Genomic DNA, 19,927 nt, shown 5'->3' on the forward strand with positions numbered 1-19,927 from the left:
CATTTGGAGTGGGTTGTATTTCCTTAGTGTGAATTCTTGTTTTTAGTTTCTGAGCTACCCATAAACAAACAGAATTCCCTAGCAGGACCATTTTGCTTTCAGAGTAGTGAGTTGAGTAGGCTTACTCAACACGAGCTACTTCCTGATTCTGGAATGTGTTTCTTTTTTTGAAGTTTGGATTGCTACGTTCTTGGTTTTTTTCCTTCCCTATTTATGTTTTCTTGGATGTCTCTATCCACTATTTACACTTTCCAGGAGGTTTCAGTGTAAATTGAGTGATATCTCATCAGATGTTCAAAACAAACCTCTTTTTCAAAAACGTACACCCTAAATTAGTGTCATAAAAATTAAAGCTTAATATATAATCTACAAATGTTTCACTGATTTTTTAAAAAGGTTTACACCAGAACTGCAGTACAAATGCATAACAAACTGTTTCTGTTTTCATTTTTCCTGGTGTTTAGAATTGCAGAATATGTGTCGAGTGTGGCACACGATCTAGTTCTCAGTGGCACCACAATTGCCTGGTATGTGACAGTTGTTACCAACAGCAGGATAACTTATGTCCTTTCTGTGGGAAGTGCTACCATCCAGAATTGCAGAAAGACATGCTTCATTGTAATATGTGCAAAAGGTAAGAAGATATAGTTATTCCATTTGTTTGTCAGTTCTTCTGTCCATGTGATCATCTGCTCTGCCATGTATTTTGAGATCCAAACTTTTGTCATTCCAGTAATCCTTTCAATACTGAGTGCCATTATAGATGGAATTAAAGTATGTTTTTATGAGTCTGAAAGGCATAACGATGTAAGTGGGCAAAAAATAAGACAAGACCAGAAACAAGCATTAAGAGGGAAAAGTAAAGAGTAAATAGTTTAAAATGTGTTTAAAAAAGGTCAACACCTGTGATGACATCCAAAAATAACAGCTTCTTTTCTAGAACCTTCAATTGCTAACCCCTATTACCTCTTCTTCCATCCTTACCCCTTCCTATATCCAGTTTTTCAGCAATTATCTTTCTTTTCCCTAAATATTAATTTGACTTTAAATTAGAAAATTTTATTTAAATATATTTATCATCACAGATGGGTTCACTTAGAATGTGACAAACCGACAGATCATGAACTGGATTCTCAGCTCAAAGAAGAGTACATCTGTATGTATTGCAAACACTTAGCTGAGATGGATCCATTACAGCCAGGTGATGAAGTGGAGATGGCTGAACTCACTACAGGTAAATTGAGAGTTTTTGTTTTTTAGGGTGCTGTGCCAGCCAGTCAGCAGTATATTGCTTTAGTAACAATGAGGGAATCCTGTGTATCAGATCCCATCTTATTTTTAGCTTCTGTACCTGTGATCTTGGTCATCTCTGAATCTGATGGTTAACATCTAATCTAGCCTCTTTACAACTGTTCACCCAATATTTGAATTCCAGGACTATCGTACGCTCCTACAATTGTGTTTTTTGGGCCAACAGTGGAAGTTCCTTACTGTTTGGCTCTATGACCTAGTTTGCACTTCATACTCTGGGTTATTTTACTCCAAACAAATTTTAGTTTTATTAAATTTTGTTCATGTAGTTTTATTAGTACACCATTGGGTTATAAACGTAATAACAAGATTCTTAGATCATAAAGGGAACAGACCTGCTAATCAGATCGTTTTTCATTTTCATCAGTATGAATGGCAAAGTCTATAAAAGTTCTATTTTATCATCTGCAAGGGGGTTAAGTAGACACACCTTGGTTACTAACATTTTGTTTCTAGTATGCCATCAGTATACAGTTGTGCAGTATCCTTTCAAAATAATAAAATTCCAGTTACTTTTTAATTCATTATATTTTCCATATTGGAAAAATGTAAATATATATTTGGTTCAAAATAGAAAAATCTGAAGAAGAATTTATGGCATTTTCAGGGATAATTTACCCCCATTAGAACAAGGTGATAGTTGTTGACTTAGTTAACAAAAACAGAAGAACTCATTCTGAGCTAAAGAATAAATAATTTTCTGTTAAGATTGTAACAATGAAATGGAAGTTGAAGGCCCTGAGGACCACATGGTACTTCTGGAGCACGCGGCTAATAAAGACGTCGGTGGCCAGCAGCCCGCGCCTGGGATTGTTCCAGATGGTAAGGGTGTTTTTGGTGATGGACAGTCTGTTCTCTGAAGAAAATGCGTGTGTAGAGTGAATATGTGAACATCTGCAACTTTAGTACCCTAGATAAAAATAAGCTGAGACATAGTCATGTACGAAGTTATTTAGAGAGGAGCCTTTTTAAATAAAATAAACTGAGAAATTAATCGGGGAAAGGGCATGTATATATTGTATTGATAGTTCAGCTGTAATCTAGACTATACTCATAAATATATACTTTGTTTAGGGATCAAGTGATTTTCATTAAAAAGCAATTTCTTTCTTTAGTTATCTTTGTAATTACTAACTAGAGCTGTTGCTGATTGTGAGATGTTTCATGCTGAGATAATGAAAAATTCATTGTTTTAGATCATGTAAGCAGTCCTGTTGAGGGTTATTTCAATGATATTTCAGTTAAGCTTTTTGCATTATTGATAATAGCTATTATTGTACTTGAGGATCTGGAATTAATGAGAGACCAGGTTTGGGGAAAACTACTTATTAAATTTAATCTTGGTCTCACCTCAAAGTCTGTGGGATTGTATGTGATACTGTGTTATAGGTTGAATGTATACATAAAAAGCCCTTGAGATATTTTGAGGTTAATTTTATATTTAACAACTCTCATTAAAAATTATACTTCATAAAGATATAAAGCGAAGAAAAATAAGACAAAACTATATAATAATCTTATAGTACATAATCAGATTCCTTCCATATCCAGTTTCATTTCCATATCCTACTTAAAAAATGAATAGTAACAGGATGTTTTATGCTTATATTTGAAATTGGAAATTGGCAGAAGGATAAATATCTTACCCAAATTACTGTTGAGAAGGCAGTGTTAGAGGAGTTTGGACTCCTTGCTGGAGATTCCATAAGTGTGTTATTCACAGCAGCTCACATCCATACTGGAGAGCAGCAGAGGAGTGATCCACCGGAAAGTCATGGCATGCGTGGACTTCTCATTGCTGGTAGGCAACGTGTTCATATCGTCTAATTTGATTGATTTACAGCATAACGCCTTTATGGTTGCTATGCGATTCGAGTCATAGTCTGCTAAGGTGACTTTTCAAATTAGAGATGAATTGTTTACTATTGCTATACTCACATGACAGTAGTTCAGTCTGTGGTTAGGTGATCCTCTTCTGGAAAACCATTGGCAGTGGATTTCTAAGGCAGAAATAGAGCATGTTTGCACTTTTATCTTAATCCTTCCTGCCTAGCACAGAGGAGAAAGAACATCCTCGTGTTCTGAGTGTGTACTGCAAATGTTCCTCTTTGCCAGTGAGACTTGAGGTAGTTGATCTACTATTATGAGCACATAATTTAGGCATCATATAGCATTAAGATTGTTTTACTTGAGTCACTCAAATGGTGATACTTTCGGTTTTAAACCAAAAATGTTCACTTCATTTGTATGTATTTTCTGTTTTAAAAGTCCGTTTTTTTATTACTTTTAAAATATTAAAGTATTTTTGAAGTACTTTTGTGTTTAAAAATATTTAGTATGATCAGATCTGTTATTTGATGTTTTTTTGCTTTTCAACTATAGTCTTTGAATAAAGCAGGAGTGAGAAGTGAGATTTCATTTTGATATAAGAACATATATAAATTTCAGTCACCGTGGTAAATAGTAAATAAGGAAATTAGTGTCTTTATTAATGTACGTAAGAAATTACCCTGATGGCATTTGAAATAAGTGCTTTTTATCATCAGTGGTCTTACTTAATAGAGCCACTTAGGGCCCATGTCAATTGGACCTCTAACCTTACTCTTAAGTAATATTGGGTTAAAGGTTTAACTTACTAGTACCCTGATTTAAAATTTAGTAGTCAGTGACTATAGATACTTCTGATATCTAATTCTTTTTATTGATTTGCTAAGATAAGTCTCTTTGGTGATAGATGATGAGGAAGAACAATAATTATATCCAAAAAAATGTATTGATTGTGTTAGCATGTATGGCTAAGCAAAATAAGTCTTTTCTGTCTATGGTCATTACTTATTTGAGTCTACAGAAGCTTTGTTACATCTTGTGTCGGCTTATTGCAAAATTCTTTTTATTCTAGACTAATCTTTTTTAATTTGGACACATCATGTAATATCACTGAGCCTCATTTTCCTAGTTGTAAAATGAGTATAACTTCACCTACAAAATTTTAAATCCTCTTGTAAGTGACCAAACTGTGAAACATCATATATAATAGTTATATTAGAAATTAATTCTATTTTAATATTCTTACCAGAAATTACCTTAAACTCTGGGGATCCCATTAAGGTAGTGTTCTTGTAGGTTTTCTGGTCTGATCGGTGACTGATTCTAATCCATAAACCCTGCTCTCTTTTGACCTTTACTAAACTTGGTAATTGCCTTATTGCCTTTCTTGATGAATACCTTCTGACTTAAGGCATGGTTTTAAGCAAAAGTATGTTTTGGATCCCCCCCCGCCCCGCCAACGTTTTTTTTCTACCCAAGCCTATTATTTTTAAACCATAGAGCTACAGACATGAAAGACATTAATGTTTTATACCTAATCATAGTTAGAAATTTTCAAATTCATAGGTACATTAACATAATAGATATTTGAAATTTTATAGAATCATCCCAAGATAAAATGAATCCTGAATTGGAAAATCAGATTTCTCGTGAAGCTGATAGCGAAGAAATGGAAATGCCTCCTAAAGTGATGCACACTTGCGGTGCAGATCAAAATGAGAACAAAATGGAAGTGACAGACAGCGCTGAAGCCCTTGCCCCCCAGGTCGCCGCGCAGCAGGGGGAAGTGCACTTGTTGGAGGGACCTAACATGGCGGTGTCCCCAGAAGAATCCCGGCCTCCAGGAGTCAACACTGAATCCGTCACTGTCCCGTCCCCCGGTGGGGAAGGTACGGCTTTATGTTCTAAGGAACAGTTGGCCATAGAAAGGGTACCAGAAGAAATGGAACAGAAAGAAAATCCTGAACCCTCTACTGCATTTATGGACTTCGAAGTGGCTCCTGCAGTTGAGAGTTGTGTGAAAGATGGTGTATGCCAAGAAAGCAAATCTGTAAAATTACCATCTGAGACAGAGTCACCATCTTCATCAGCAGCGGGCATGAGCAAGGCAAACGCGTCTTCCTCTCCAGCACTTTCTTCCGACTTGCCTTCCCACGACATGCTGCATAGTTACCCCTCGACTCCCAGTGCTTCTGCTGGAAACGTCATGCCAACAACTTACATCTCAGTCACCCCCAAAATTGGCATGGGTAAACCAGCTATTACCAAAAGGAAATTTTCTCCTGGTAGACCTCGGTCCAGACAGGTATGGTGATTTTAATGATGTTGATAGAAAAGATGTTGGAGTGATTCTATAAAGTAAAAAAAAGTGTATGTGTAGCTTTGGTTGGGAGGGCAGGTTTTCCCGTTTAGGTGGAATGTAGATGTAATGTTGACTTATGTGTTTTGGCCACTTCAAAAAACACACTGTTAATGAAGACTAGTTTATTAAACTTGAAGTGATCTTATTGGAATGTAAGTGCAACCTCTTTGATTATAGTTTCTAATAGAAAACACTTTAAAGAAGTTTGTAGTTCTATGCCATAGTAACAGCAGAGACTTAAAAAAAAAAGTAAGGTTTTGGGTATAGTGTAATTAACATTTATTTTTCCCCTCATATGTTTGTTTAGATATTATTCGTTGTACATATTTTTAACTGCTTAAGCATCAGAATTTACCTAGAGTATTTTTCATGCAGGGGAATTTCTCATTTTGGTTTTTCTATTGATTGCTAACTTTTTGTGGGAATTTTTTTAAAGTTAGGACTTACTTCAGTGGTTTTGTGAACAAAATTTTAGGATTATATTGTTGATCTTCAGGAAATGAAGGGAGTTCTTCCCATGATTATTCTAAGTTGTGTGAATGTGAACTCTACCCTGTAAGGGTAAGTTCCAGATCTTTTTCAGTGGGATTTGAGTGAAACTACAAAGCAAAATGAAGATACTATAGCTAAGAATTATATGTTCTACAAAATTTCTACTTTCTGAAGTTTTTCATAAAATAGCAACATATCAAACAGTGAAAAAGTCATTAGTCGCAATAATAATTTGGAGTTTTAAGTCTCATGATTTAAATTGCTTTCAGTGATTAAAGTTTAACTTTTTATAGGAATAATAATATTTTGATCGTCTAATTTTGGGATTGTGACACCAGTAAAAAAGTTAAATCAAACTTTATTTTAATGTGAAAATTAGTCTCCTACTTGATATTTATTTTCTATTCTACTAAGAGAGATTTTTCTTCTCAAACTAGTTCTCTTCATCCTTAGTTTTTTCTTTTATTTTCCTTTTCTTTTTTTGAATAGCATATACTAATTGTGTAGTTTTGGCTCTGAAAAGACTTTAGCAATGGAAATTTGAATCTCAAATTTAATTTTGGTTCAGACATTTACATTCTTTAAGGATATTGCATCATAAATATTCCTGTTAAATTTTACTGGTGTCTCTCCTTATTTAGAGACTTCTGCTCCAACTGAGAAGCCATTACTATTATTTTTCTGTTGACCTGTGTTCCAAAATAGTGTGGGTATTTTTGTATGTGTGTGAGAGTGTGTATGTACATATATTTTTTTTCTTCCAAGTTCATCCCATTTTACATGAGCCGTGTCTTAATATTTGTTACTGTTACTACTGCTGCTATGTTCTCTTTCAACTGTGGTAGTATTCTCCTTTCTATTTAGCTGCTACTGTCTGATTACTACCTCACAATTTGCTGCTAATCTCACAAGCAGCTATAGGCCATGTTCTACCTCCCAGTTTTGTTTTAGTTGTATAGGAAACAACCTTCACTTGGTGATTCAAAAAGCTTGTTGATACACTGCTTTGCTTTTGTGGAGACTATGCATTGGATAGAACAAGATACCTTATTTGTATCATCTTATTTTATGGGAAAATATTTAATGAAGTCACATGACTGTGATCTACTTCAGACACTCATGTACTAATTGCTCTCATGATAATATTGAAAGTTTTTGTTAAATCTTCTATGAAATATGTTTTCTTAGAAACATTTTCTTGAAGTATTCTTAAATATTTAAAGAAAATTTCATAGAAAAACATAAGTACTCTTAAATATATTTTGATAACTTTCAAATGCTAAGAATTTTTTTCTTCATTTTACCTTTCCACCTTTTTTGTTGTTGTTGTTGCTAACATCATATATGTGGAGAGCTTAGGAATTTACATAAATTCTAAGACTGACATCTGTTGAGAGGTTCTCATAGAGAAGGTGAAATTTCTTCAATAGAGTAGGTTTCCAAAAATAGTACTTCATTAGATTATAACCACTTTGCCATTACGTTGTGAACTGAATTTCTTATTTTTCATCAATTTAAGTAGTTTATTAAGAACCCTAGAATTTTATAACATACTTGTGTATTGCAATAGCATTTTAAATGAAGTGTCTCGAATTAACACATCAGTTTCATAATCTGTTCCTGTGAGAGCAAAACAGGCCTCCAGTGGTGAGCTGTAGAGGATTATAGTTTTGTTAACAATTAATTACAAGTAAGCAATCCCTCCCTCCCTGCCTCCCTCCCTTCTCTTTCTTCCATTTCTGGTTTCTAGACGTAAACCTTTTAGTAAGAAGCACTGTTGGCATTTTGGGGGGTTGGTTGGTTTTTGCTTTTAAAGTTAAAAAAGGCAGATCGGTGAATCATATCATCCAAATAAAGAGAGATTCTGTTCTTGATAAATTATTTCATATCCAGCTTTTAACTAAAATAAATTTGAAGTTTGAAGTACTGCTGTATATAATGTATACATAATGATATTCATTAAAGGAAATTACTCTAGTAGTTGTAATTGTCTATTCCTGGATACCTATGAGGTAAACTTACATACTGATACTTTGTCTTAGAACCTATCAAAAAAGGTTTCATTAGTAAATAGGTAAATATTCTCTATTCTTTATGAGGAATAAAAGTTGTAGAGTAGATGCCAACAGTGATTTTCCCACATACCTTCTAGTCTAAATACTGTGTGACATTTTATAAAAGTGACTTTTAAGAAGTCTTTTTTGTATTATTTATATATATTTGTACTGTAATTAATTGATTCTGGGAAAGATTGATTAATAGAAATTCAGCATGAATATTTCCATAGTGCAGTTGTTTGACTTCAAAGCCTTATTCTTCCATTACTGTCTGTGGGACACCAAGCAAGTTACCGTGTGAACTCTCTTGGTTTCTTCATCCATAAAACTACATCAGATGGTTGTTAGAATTTAACGATAACACCTATAAACCCCCTGACACATAGCAAACGGTAGTGCTGCCCTGCTTTCTTTCTTGATTTGCAGGATAATGCAGATATTATGTGAAAATGGAGACTTGAGAAGGATGTAGTGTTCATGTGTTAAATTTGGCTGTGAAGTGGTGGTCCTGAAACCCATCACGTTGACTCATAACTATTTCTAAGGAAATGTGCCAGTGAAAATAACTGCAGGCCCGACCAAGTCAAACACTGGCCACAGTAAATACAGGATGTAGTAGGTTTTCAAGTTCAGTGCCGCATAGTGGTTGCACAGATTTTAGAACTAAACTGCCTATTTAATTATTCTGTGTGTGATAGAGGCTGCAGTAGAGGAAACCACAGGGTACTGTGGGAAAGCAGAGAGGGCAAGAGGAAAAACTCTACTCAGGCTTACAGGCTTAGGCATGTTTTCTGGGAGAAATGACTAAACCATTGCTACTCAGAATGTGACCTGCAGACCAGGAATATCAACATCACCTGGAAGTTTGTTACACTGAATCTCAGGCCCCACCTTAACTTGAGTGAACATGTCTATTTTAAGAAGATCCCCATGCAGCCTGAAGTCCAAGAAGCACTGCTCTAAACCATTGAGAAACTGTAGTTTTCATCCTAAAAAAATGACACCTTTGGGGTGTCAACCTACAACACATACAGATCAGAAGTATCATACATCCCTCTTAGTGTTCTTGTGCCTGTTACATTTTTTAAGCCATTACTAAAACGATTGCTAGCACCAGCCAAATTCACTTTCTTAAATTACTGAGGGCTAAAGCTGGCAGCAGCTATTTCTGTACATATATAGTTTATCTCTTATCAAATCACTCTCAGGACTAAATTTCTTATTCTGTTTGATGTTGAACTCAGCTTTGTATATGACTTATTTATGTTAAAAGAATTCTGTAAGTCATAAAAAAATGAATTGTTTGCTACAATAGCTGTAATGTACATGAGCGAATGTATGTACCAAAAAGACAAACTATAAATGCTTGTGTTTTCTGTTTCTCTTACTAATTGTCCTCCTTTCTACTCTCGTTTCACTGTTTTCACTTTCTCTAAATCAAACTCACCCAATAATAGCAATCTTGGTTTTGCACAGTATGTTAGGGAGAGGGTGGACTTAGGACTTGGTGGTGTGAATCTTCCCAGGAGACATACCTGACCTTCTCTGGCCACGTTTTAAACTGATTCAGTAGAATTGGATACTCTTGGGCCCTAATCATGACATTGATCATATGTAACAGCCAGCAGCAGGGTTTGACTTCTAATAGAAAGTTGCTCATCATAGCCTACCCTCCACCTGCCATTATTGTCCCATTTCCCTATTCCCACAGTCCTTGTAACAGCTTTGTAATTTTACTAGGTTGATAAATAGGCCTCAAAGCAGAAAACTGAATACCAACTTTAAACAGTAATAATTATTGTTGGAATCGAATTCAGACTCTGCCAAATAGTATTTGTAAAGTTTCTGTGGCATTTGAGAACAAGTTGGTTCTGTTTAGCACTCTTTGTAACTTAAATTCTCCTGATGGTTACGTTTTTTAACCCCTTTTTTTTTTTCAGTTTGTAGATAGTTTAAGAGTAGCAGTGCATGGAATAGGTTGGTAATTTGTTAATAGGTGAAGAAGTCCAAGATTCTAGGCTACAACTGATGGAATTAGTGTGTTTCATATCACAGTACAGTGTTTATTGATGCATTTATGAATACATGCATGCAAAAATGCTCAGTAGAAAAAGTAGACTTCAATAAGTGCTGAACAGAAGGCTTAACATAGCAGTGAACGAAAAGAGCAGAGTGTCTGCCATCAAGCTTATATTCCAGTGGCAATAGATAAATACAAGTGCGGTAAAGTAAAACCAAGTGTACCAACGGTGTAAACCATGTTACAGTAGATGGGGAACCTGACCTCTGCTGAATGGTCTGTGTAAATTCTTTTTGATCAAAGCTGAGATCTGAAGGGTAATTTATAACTACAGTTGATAATTACATCAGTATTTTAGTTTTAAGGTCTAAATATATTAGGTAATTTCTTCTTTGTGAAAATATCTAAGTGTAATCATAATTTTCTTCATTTCCTATAAAATTGCACGTGCTCTACCTTCCAATGCCTTATGATAACATACTTATTAAAATTTATAATGTAATTACCCAAGCTTTTATTGTATAAGTCTTTCATAGCAGTTGGACGGTTGTCTAATTATCCCTGAAATAGCATCTAAACATTCTTAATCTATAGAGCCCTTCATTTTGTTCATCCATGTTATATGAAGTGTGAATGCTTTTTGAAATGAGATATAATTTTGGCATCAAAGCTAACTTATAAATTATGAATAAATATTATTTTAGAATATGACTTTTTATGGTATACTTTAAGGACTATCTACTGGTATACTTTAAGGACTATCTACTGATATTACCATTAAACGATCTACCAAAAGGAATTTAATGTGTACACTAGCCAGATATCCTCAGAGAAAAACACTGCGTGGAAACGTTGAGGGAATGAGGTTTAGATACCTCTTGCTCTCACTCTCTACCACTAAATACTGATAAACAATAGAACAGATGACCCCGTATTGTGTTCAGTATGCAGATGCTAAAGGTGTTGTAAAGGACACATGGTTCACTTGGAGTGCCCGGGAAGGCCTCTTCGAGGAGGAGGTATTTAAGGCCATACCTGAAGATTCTGGAGACGCCAACCAGGGGACAGGTGGTGTAGTTCTGAGTCAGTAGGTCCCCACTGTTGAAGAGCTCGGCGTGTGTGAAGGATGGCAAGGAAGCCAGGGTAGCTAGGGCGTATCGACAGTGAGAGATGCCACAAGATGCAACTGAAGAGAGGCAGTAAGAAAGGTTTGAGTTTTAAGTGTCACTGCGGAGCTATCAGAGGGTTTGGAACAGGGCAGGAGAGTCTTGCTTGGTCACATTTACATTTTTTAGGAGTCCCTCTGGCTGCTGTGTGGGGAAAGGCTTGAGGAGGTGCAGGTGAGGAAGAAGCATAAATAGAAGTAGACCGTTGCAGCAGGCTAGCTGAGAGGTGGTGCCGGCTGTGGGAGTGCAGAGAAACAGAATGACCAGAGACAGAACTTGAAGAGAGAATGTGCTGAATTTACCGATGGTTTGGATCAAAGGAGTGGTGAGGGAGAGGATTGAAGGGGCAGAGGAGAGTGATGAGAGAAGAGAACAGGTCTAACGACTCCCAGTTCTCTGACTCGGACTGGAATCCATTTCTAAAGATGGGGAAAAGTTGTGAGTTGGGACGCGTTTAAGGGAGAGATTTTAGACGTAGTAAACTGGAGAGGTTTTGTGCGACAAAATGGAAGTGCTAAGAAGGAAGTTGAAAATCATAATAACTTGGAGCTCTCAGAACATGTTAGAACTAGAAATGTGAATTTGGGGAACAACAACATCCAAGATGGTGTTTACAGCCCTCATTGTAGATAAGATCATTTAGGACAAGACTACACAGAGGAGAGTGGTCCAGGCTTCCGCCCTGGAAAACAGTGGGGCTTTAGAGGTCAAGTGGAGGAAGAACTCAAAAGGGAGGCTGAGAAGGGTCAGTGAAGGAGGGCAGAGAAACATTCACTGATGTGCTGCACAGAGCCCAGCAGAACTGTAAGTAGATGTTGACAGTGAAATGACAATAGAGAAATTGCTTTTGTCAGCGCAGAGGTTACAGAAGGCCCTGGACACAGTAGGAAAGAAGACAAGTGTGGACATAGACGCAAGGAGATCTGTTAGTGGGAAAGCATTTGTCAGGTGAAATCAGCGTGGCTGTTAGCTGAGCGGAGGGTAGGTTAATTAAAGTGAAACCAGCCTCTCCCTGTGTGGTCTTTCTCGAAATACTGTTATTTCATTAACTGTCTCCTCCCCAAAGGATAGCAAGTTCTTATTTCTAGTTATTGAAATTCCCTGGTGGTATTTTAATGGGATTGATAGGCTACTACTTGTTAGTGTGTTAGTGTTCTAGAAACCTGGTAAGTACTGTGTTTCTTGTCTTTAGTTTTGATCATTTAATTGGTAAAATTATAGCATGCTCTGTTGAATTATCTAATTCCAAATAGGTTCTGTATTGTTTGACATTTGTGTTTAAAATGTTATCTTTGTGGAGTAAACGTTTTTCTTTATGCTGCTTATTAGCATCTTCATCAGATTAGTTCAGGTTATTGCTGAATGGGGTTATCTGGAAGCAAAATGTTTTAGTTTTATCTTAACTATTTTAGTAAGTACTGTTTCTCATATAAATAATCAGATACATCAGGCATTTTAATTTGCAAATTTAGGACAATTTGCTTTAACATTTTTCAACCATTCAAATTAGTTCCTTGGATATAATCCAAGTGTAGTAGTCCCCTATATAAAAATAAAAATCAAAACCCACAACTAATGGTCACTGAAGGAAGAGTAATTAAATGTTAGGATTATAATGGTATTTGCATCTTATGGTTACAAACTGACTTTCCAAATTTTAAAGTGAATGTGTCTGTTGATTGCTCATGTTTCTGACTGCATTTTTTTGGCCTACTGTTTTGGTGGTTTATAGCAAGAAGTATACATAACATTCTTTATGTTTATTCTTTTCTCCCTTCCGGTAGAGTGATAGTTGTTAGAAGAAAATAATCCCCAAATAGTTTCTTATAGTTTTAATTCTTAAAGTTTGATTGACATTTATTTATATCTTGGTGCCGTAATTGCAGTTCATGAGTCAATGTTGATGTCATGTAAACCTTGATTTTTAATACGTTTCATTGTACTGATGTTTCAACCAGAATAAAACATTTAATGTAAATTGTAGCTACAAACATTTAAGTATACAGTCACTGTAAGTGATAAGCTTATTTTCCTTACTACCTTGAAGCAATCTGTCCTAAATTTCCATACGTCTGCATTTGTTTTTGCTGTTCTAAAATTCCTTAGTTGCTGGCTTTGACCTTTTATGTTGCGGAGTTTTATACATCTATTTTCTCACCTGCCATATCCTAGGGGGCTTGGAGTACCCATAATACAGTGAGCCCACCTTCCTGGTCCCCAGACATTTCAGAAGGCCGGGAAATTTTTAAACCCAGGCAGCTTCCTGGCAGTGCCATTTGGAGCATCAAAGTGGTAAATAAAATTGCATTTACATTCGTATATCATTTCTTTCTGGTTGGTTTTGTCCGCGTAGAAGTTAAGAATTAAACCTTTCTTTTCTAGATAAATAGTTTAGTTTCCAGAGCCACTTTTTAAATCTAAAATTTTTAGTATTTGAAGAAGCAACGTGCTTGCCTTTAAGAACCTGCACTGGGAGGAAATTAAATTGCCATTTTACTTGACTGATCTTAAGGGTAAATTTTTAATACCCTTTTTTATGGTTGCTTCCTTTTATGTTGTAATTACCAGTATTTCTACGGGGGAAATCCTTGTCACATAGGCTATAAAGTAATTAAAGACTTGTTCATCATATCGTAAAATTTTGTTGCTTAGAAAAGAACAAAAGAAAAGCTACATTAATTTATTATGTACTAATGGAGAAGAAATAGCAGAATTGCAGCAGATTTCATTGTCTGTGTTAATAATCTGAAAACTATAGGATCTCTTTTTCATGTCATTGGTGGATGACTCTGTTAGTCCTTGAAGTTGTCTGGTGCATTTTGAAGGTGAAAAATTAATTTGGAAAAGTGTTAATCATCTGAAAAGTTAAAAAAATTTTCCTGACTAGAGAAGACAGTATTCTTCATCTTCTATATTTAATAATATAATTCTGGAATAAGGGTTTTTAATTTAGACTAATTAAGGATTTCAAAGGAGTTCTAGATTCTGCTTTCCTATTTTCTGTCACCGTTGGAAGAACTATTTTTCAACTCACTCTGATAGCATGCAAGGTGTTGAAAATGCAAATATTAATTAGAAGAGTTAAAGAGGTCTTGTTTGACCATTATGAAGCATATACCACTGATTTTCACTTATTCTTACCTGTGTCATTGGATGTTGAGGAGAAATACATTGAGGGATTACTGTAGTCTTGATTCCGTCACTGACTTTTAAAAAATCTTTTATACCTATTGAAAAACAACAAGAGAAACTATCCAATTGAACACTACCCTGTCGCTTGTTCAGAGAAGCTCAGGATCTGAAGGAAAGCAGCTTAAGAGGATAAGGAGAGGCAGCTGGAAAACTGGAAGTTGGCTTTTACTAAAAAACTGAAGGAACAAAAGCCCCCCTTCCCTCTTGTTCACGTGTGTCTTTTTGGTGCTCACAGTATAACCATAAATTGCTGACTTGGAGAGCATTCTGCCAAGTAGGTAATGAGCTCAGTGTTTCAAACTGCTGCAGGTGACCTCAGCTGAAGGTGTCACGTATTATTTACCTTGTTAGGGAAAACAAAACCGGGATTTTCCTGAGCATTTTAGTAATCTTAAATACACACAGCACAAGTAGGTGTAGATGCCAGGTGTTTTCAGGTAGTAATACATAAGTCTGAGAATAAATAAGAAAACAGCAACACAAAACCTTAGTGCTTATTTGTTAAAATATCAGGGAATTCAACATATTTTCCCATAGAATTTTTTCTTGTGTAAAAATTCACATAAATTATTTCCACTTGAAGTAATTATTATCCAGGTGATTTAAAGCAAGCCTTTTAATTTTTCATCAGCCTTCCTGTATGGTCAGGTATTGAACGGTTAGAGGATATTGACAGTTTTCACGACAGAAAAAATACTGTTGCACATAGTAAAAATGAGCTTTCGTGCAACGCAGCGGTGCAGAATAGTGGTTAAGAGTGAGGTCACTGGAGCCAGGCTTGCCAGGTGTCTGACTTGGCGCAAGTTACTTAACCTTTTTATTCCCCAGTGTACTTACCTCTGAAGTGGGGATGATAAAATAGTATTGACCTTATGAGATTGTTGAGAGGAACAAGTGCTTCGAGCAGTACATAATAAGTACTTAGCATATGATAACTATTAATATCGATACAATTACAAGAAACCAGTTAGCAAGAGAGTCCTTCCTCATACTTGCTCTATAATACAATACAATTTGTTGCGCCTGAAAATACCTGGATAGAGTTGTGGCTTTTCTGCCCCCTAGGATGTAGGATTAGGAAACGGAAATACAGTGCCAAGGTTTGCTGTTGCAGGGCATTCACAGTAACAGACCAAGTTTGATTCTAAGGTTGTAGATGTTTAAGTCGTAGAATACATACTGAAAGATGCAAATAATAAGCCTGGTCTCTTAATATTTATCATCTGATTGGAATAAAAGGGAGAAGCAAGTATTTGTGTAACATTTAATAAGACGGTTTATCTCACATTTTGGATTTAAAATTCTTTTGGGCTTTTACAGAATGCTGACTTTTCCGTATCTGTCGTGTAGGGCCGGGGGTCAGGATTTCCAGGAAAGCGGAGACCTCGTGGTGCGGGACTGTCAGGACGAGGCGGCAGAGGCAGATCAAAGTTGAAAAGTGGAATCGGGGCAGTTGTGTTGCCCGGGGTAAGGCCCGCTCACTTTACATTTGCTACAGTCCTTAATGTGTCGGCCAACGATGATCAGCTCATTTGTACCAAATTACTTAGATTCTAAGAGTCACATAAACAGGCTAAAATTTTATCTCCATCTGCATTTCTTTTTAAACCTCTGGTGAGGTTTTCTTCTATATTTTCTACTTTTTCATTCCTTTTTTCTTACATTCCTCTTTGACTCTGATCTTTCTTCTCCAAAATCCAATATGCAGTATATTTGCTCTTCTATTAAAACAAAACTTCTGTTATATTCTTGAGTTTATTTGAAGAATTTAATTATGTTGGTGTTTTAAATTTTTGATTGTAGTTGCTCTCAGTAATATGTAATATGGTTTACAGAAAAAATTAGAAATATTGTAGATTAGTATGGAGTCTAAAAATGTTGAAGATTTTATGACTGTCTTTGACTTATTTGAATTTAAGATTGATAACTGTATGGTCATTGGCACATTATGAGGCTTTGTTTAAATGTGTATTGAAAAAACTGCATTTGGCAAAAAATAATAGCAGATATTTCCTGCAATAACGTTACTATTTTACCGATACCGTTTTTCAGATTCTAATTGTCATGTTAAGTTCAGGATACAGGTGGGATTGTTCAATTTGCTACTGTTTTTCAGATTCTAATTGTCATATTAAGTCCAGGATGCAGGTGGGATTGTTCAGTTTGCTGCTAAAGGAGTAAGGAAACTTGGATTCTGGTGTTTTTTTTTTAAAGCAAGTCCCTCCCTCCCTCCCCACTCCCCGAATTAATAGGCCTATTGAGGTAAAATTGATATAAAATAAGGTACAAATATTTGAAGTGTACAGTCTCATAGGTTTTGACACGTGTACACCCTTGAAAACCACACTACAGTTAAGAACATATTTGGCCCTCAAAGTTTCTTTGTGCCTCTCTGAAATCCCTTTGCCTGCCTTCCTGCCTTACCCCCAGGCAATGACTGATCTGATTTCCATTTCTGTCGATTGGTTTGCATTTTCTGGAGTCTGTGTAAGTGGAATCATGCTGAATATACTCTTTTTGATATGATTTATTTCACTCAACATAATTATTTTGATATTAATTCATGCTCTTGTGTGTGTTAACAGTTCCTTTTTGTTGAAGAGCGTTCCATAGTATGGATGTGCCACAGTTTGTGTATCTGTTCACCTATTGAAGGACATTATGTTTGCTTCCATTGTTTGGCTATTAGAAAGAAAACTGCTCCAAACTTTTATATATAAGTTCACCTGTGGATATGTTTTCTTTTCTCATGGGTAAACATATAGAAATGGAATGGCTGGATGTATGGTAGGTATATGCTTAGCTCTTTAAGAAAAGGTTGGTTTTCAAGTTGGGTGTGACATTTTATATTTGCAAGAATATGTAAGGTTCCATTTCCTCCACATACTCACCCACATTTGGTATGGCCAGTCTTCTTAATTTTAGCCATTGTAACAGGTATGTTAAGAGTATCTGACTTGCATTTCTCTAATAACTTGTGATATTGATCAGCTTTTTTAGGTGCTTATTTGCTATCTGTATATCTTCTTTGATAAAGTCACTCTTCAGATCTTTAATACATTTTCCAAAATCGAGTATTTTTTTAAAAATTTATTTGTTTTTATTTTTGGCTGCGTTGGGTCTTTGTTGCTACGCATGGGCTTTCTCTAGTTGCGGCGAGCGGGGCTACTCTTCCTTGCGGTACAGAGGCTTCTCATTGCAGTGGCTTCTCTTGTTGCGTAGCACGGGCTCCAGGCACGCGGGCTTCAGTAGTTGTGGCTCGTGGGCTCTAGAGCGCAGGCTCAGTAGTCGTGGCGCACGGGCTTAGTTGCTCTGCAGCATGTGGGATCTTCCTGAACCAGGGCTCAAACCCCTGTCCCTTGCATTGGCAGGTGGATTCTTAAACACTGCACCACCAGGGAAGCCCAAAATTGAGTAGTTTTTTAATTAACTGAGTTTTGAGATTTCTTTATGTATTCTGGACACAAGCTCTTCATCATATATATGATTTGCAAATATTTTCTTGCATTTTGGGGTTTGTCTTTGCATTTTGTTAACTGTGTCTTTCACAGAGCAGTTGATTTAATTTTGATGGAGTCCAGTTTATTAATTTTTTTCTTCTTCTGTGGATTGTGCTTTTTGGTGCTGAGAAATACTTGTGTCACCCAAGGTCACAAAGATATTCTGTGTTTTCTTCTAGAAAGGTATTTCATTTAGATCTATAATGGGATTTGAGTTTTTTAAATGTATGGTATGAATAAAGATGGAAGTTCATTTTTTTACATACTGAGTAGCTGGTTGTTTTAGCACTGTTTCTCTGAATTGCCTTTCATCATTCTTGAAAATTAGTTATCATATATGTGGATCTATTTTTGGAATCTCATGCTGTACGATTGCTCCATTTCTTTAGGCCAATACTCCACTATTTTGATTACTTCTACTTTACAGCTGCTCTTGAAATCGAACACTGGTAGTGTTCTGATTTTCTACTTTTCAAAGTTGTTTTGACTATTCTAAATCCTTTGTACTTCTATATGAATTTTTGTATTAGCTTGTCAATATCTATAGATAAGCCTGCTAGGATCTTGATTGTGTTTGCATTCAAACTATAGATTAATTTGGGGAAGATTGACATTTTAACCATATTGAGTTTTTGAACCCATCAGCACCTGTATCTCTCCATTTCTTTAGGTCTTCCTTAATTTCTTTCAGCGATGTTCTTTAGTTTTCAACAGACAGGTTGAACAGATACTGTTAATCAGATTTATCTCCATCTTCCATATTTTTTATGCTATTGTTAATGGTAGTGTTGTCTTAATTTCAAATTGTGTTTGTCAGTTGCTAGTATCCAGAAATACTACTCCTTTTTGTGTACCTGTTATTCTAATTGCTTGTTTGTAGAATCCATTGGGTTTTCTACATAAACGATCACGTTGTCTGCAGATAAAGTTTTACGTGTTTCTTTTTAATCTGGAGTCCTTTCGTGTCTATTCTTTTTTGCATTTGCTATAGCCTTCAGTATAGTGTCGAACAGAAGTGAAGAGCTCAGATAACCTTGTTTTTGACCTTGAGGAGAAAGCATATAGTTTTTCATAATTAAGTATGGTGTTAGCCTTAGTTTTGTTTTAATAGACATCCTAAATCAGTGTGAGGAATTTCCTTTCTATTAATAGTCTGCTGAGATTTTTTTTTTTAATTAGGAGTAGATGTCAGAAGTAGATTCTGTCAAATGTGCTTTTTTTTGCATTTGTAGAGATGATCATGTAGCTTGTTTGTTGATATGTGAGTTACATCTTTATGTGTGTGTGCTAAAGCAATCTTGCATTCCTGGGTTAAACTCTACTTGGTCGTGATGTTGGATTCAGTTTGCTAAAAGCTTTAGACTTTTTATATCTGTGTTCATGAGGGATATTGGTCTATAGTCTTATTTTCTTATCATGTCTTTGGTTTTCATATCGGCATAATTCTGGCTTCATAGAATGATTGGGAAATATAGTTTGCTCTTCAGTTTTCTAGAAAAGTTGTGTAGTGTTGGGAATTTCTTTCTTATATTATTTATAGATAGAATCATTAGTGGAGCCATTTTGGCCAGGAGTTTTCTTTATTGGAAGATTTTCAACTACAAATTCAATGTCTTTCATAGGTATAGGGCTATTTAGGTTATCGGTTTTTTCTTGCATGAATTTGTCTTTTAAGGAATTTGTTTCATGTAGGTTGACAAATCTGTTCTTCTAGAATGGATAATAGTGTTCCTTTACTGTCCTTTTGAATTGGTAGTGATGTTCCTCGTTCCTGTTGTTGGTAATTTGTGTGTTTTCTCCATTTTCCTGATCAGTCTTGCTTGAGGTTTATCAATTTTTTTTTGCGGTACGCGGGCCTCTCACTGCCGTGGCCTCTCCCGTTGCGGAGCACAGGCTCCGGACGCGCAGGCTCAGCGGCCATGGCTCACGGGCCCAGCCGCTCCGCGGCATGTGGGATCCTCCCGGACCGGGACACGAACCCGTGTCCCCTGCATCGGCAG

General features: G+C 36.0%; 1 protein-coding gene across 10 annotated transcripts in view; it reads left to right on the plus strand.

The window, feature by feature from the left end:
* The window catches only part of KMT2C (lysine methyltransferase 2C), a 293,409-nt gene that overhangs the window by 180,193 nt on the left and 93,289 nt on the right, over positions 1–19,927 (plus strand). For 7 of the 10 annotated variants that reach the window (XM_027101436.1, XM_027101438.1, XM_027101443.1 and 4 more), the window contains 7 exons: positions 465–634; positions 1,086–1,234; positions 2,020–2,133; positions 3,035–3,112; positions 4,740–5,443; positions 13,408–13,527; positions 15,778–15,894. In XM_027101436.1, coding sequence (XP_026957237.1) covers positions 465–634; positions 1,086–1,234; positions 2,020–2,133; positions 3,035–3,112; positions 4,740–5,443; positions 13,408–13,527; positions 15,778–15,894 — 1,452 coding nt within the window. The remainder of the gene's footprint in view (positions 1–464; positions 635–1,085; positions 1,235–2,019; positions 2,134–3,034; positions 3,113–4,739; positions 5,444–13,407; positions 13,528–15,777; positions 15,895–19,927) is intronic. The other 3 variants (XM_027101439.1, XM_027101444.1, XM_027101440.1) reach the window with 2 other exon arrangements.

This window comes from Aethalodelphis obliquidens, unplaced genomic scaffold, assembly GCF_003676395.1.
Source record: "Aethalodelphis obliquidens isolate GAN/ISIS:26980383/991018 unplaced genomic scaffold, ASM367639v1 scaffold5, whole genome shotgun sequence".
In the NCBI taxonomy this organism is placed as follows: Eukaryota; Metazoa; Chordata; class Mammalia; order Artiodactyla; family Delphinidae; genus Aethalodelphis; species Aethalodelphis obliquidens.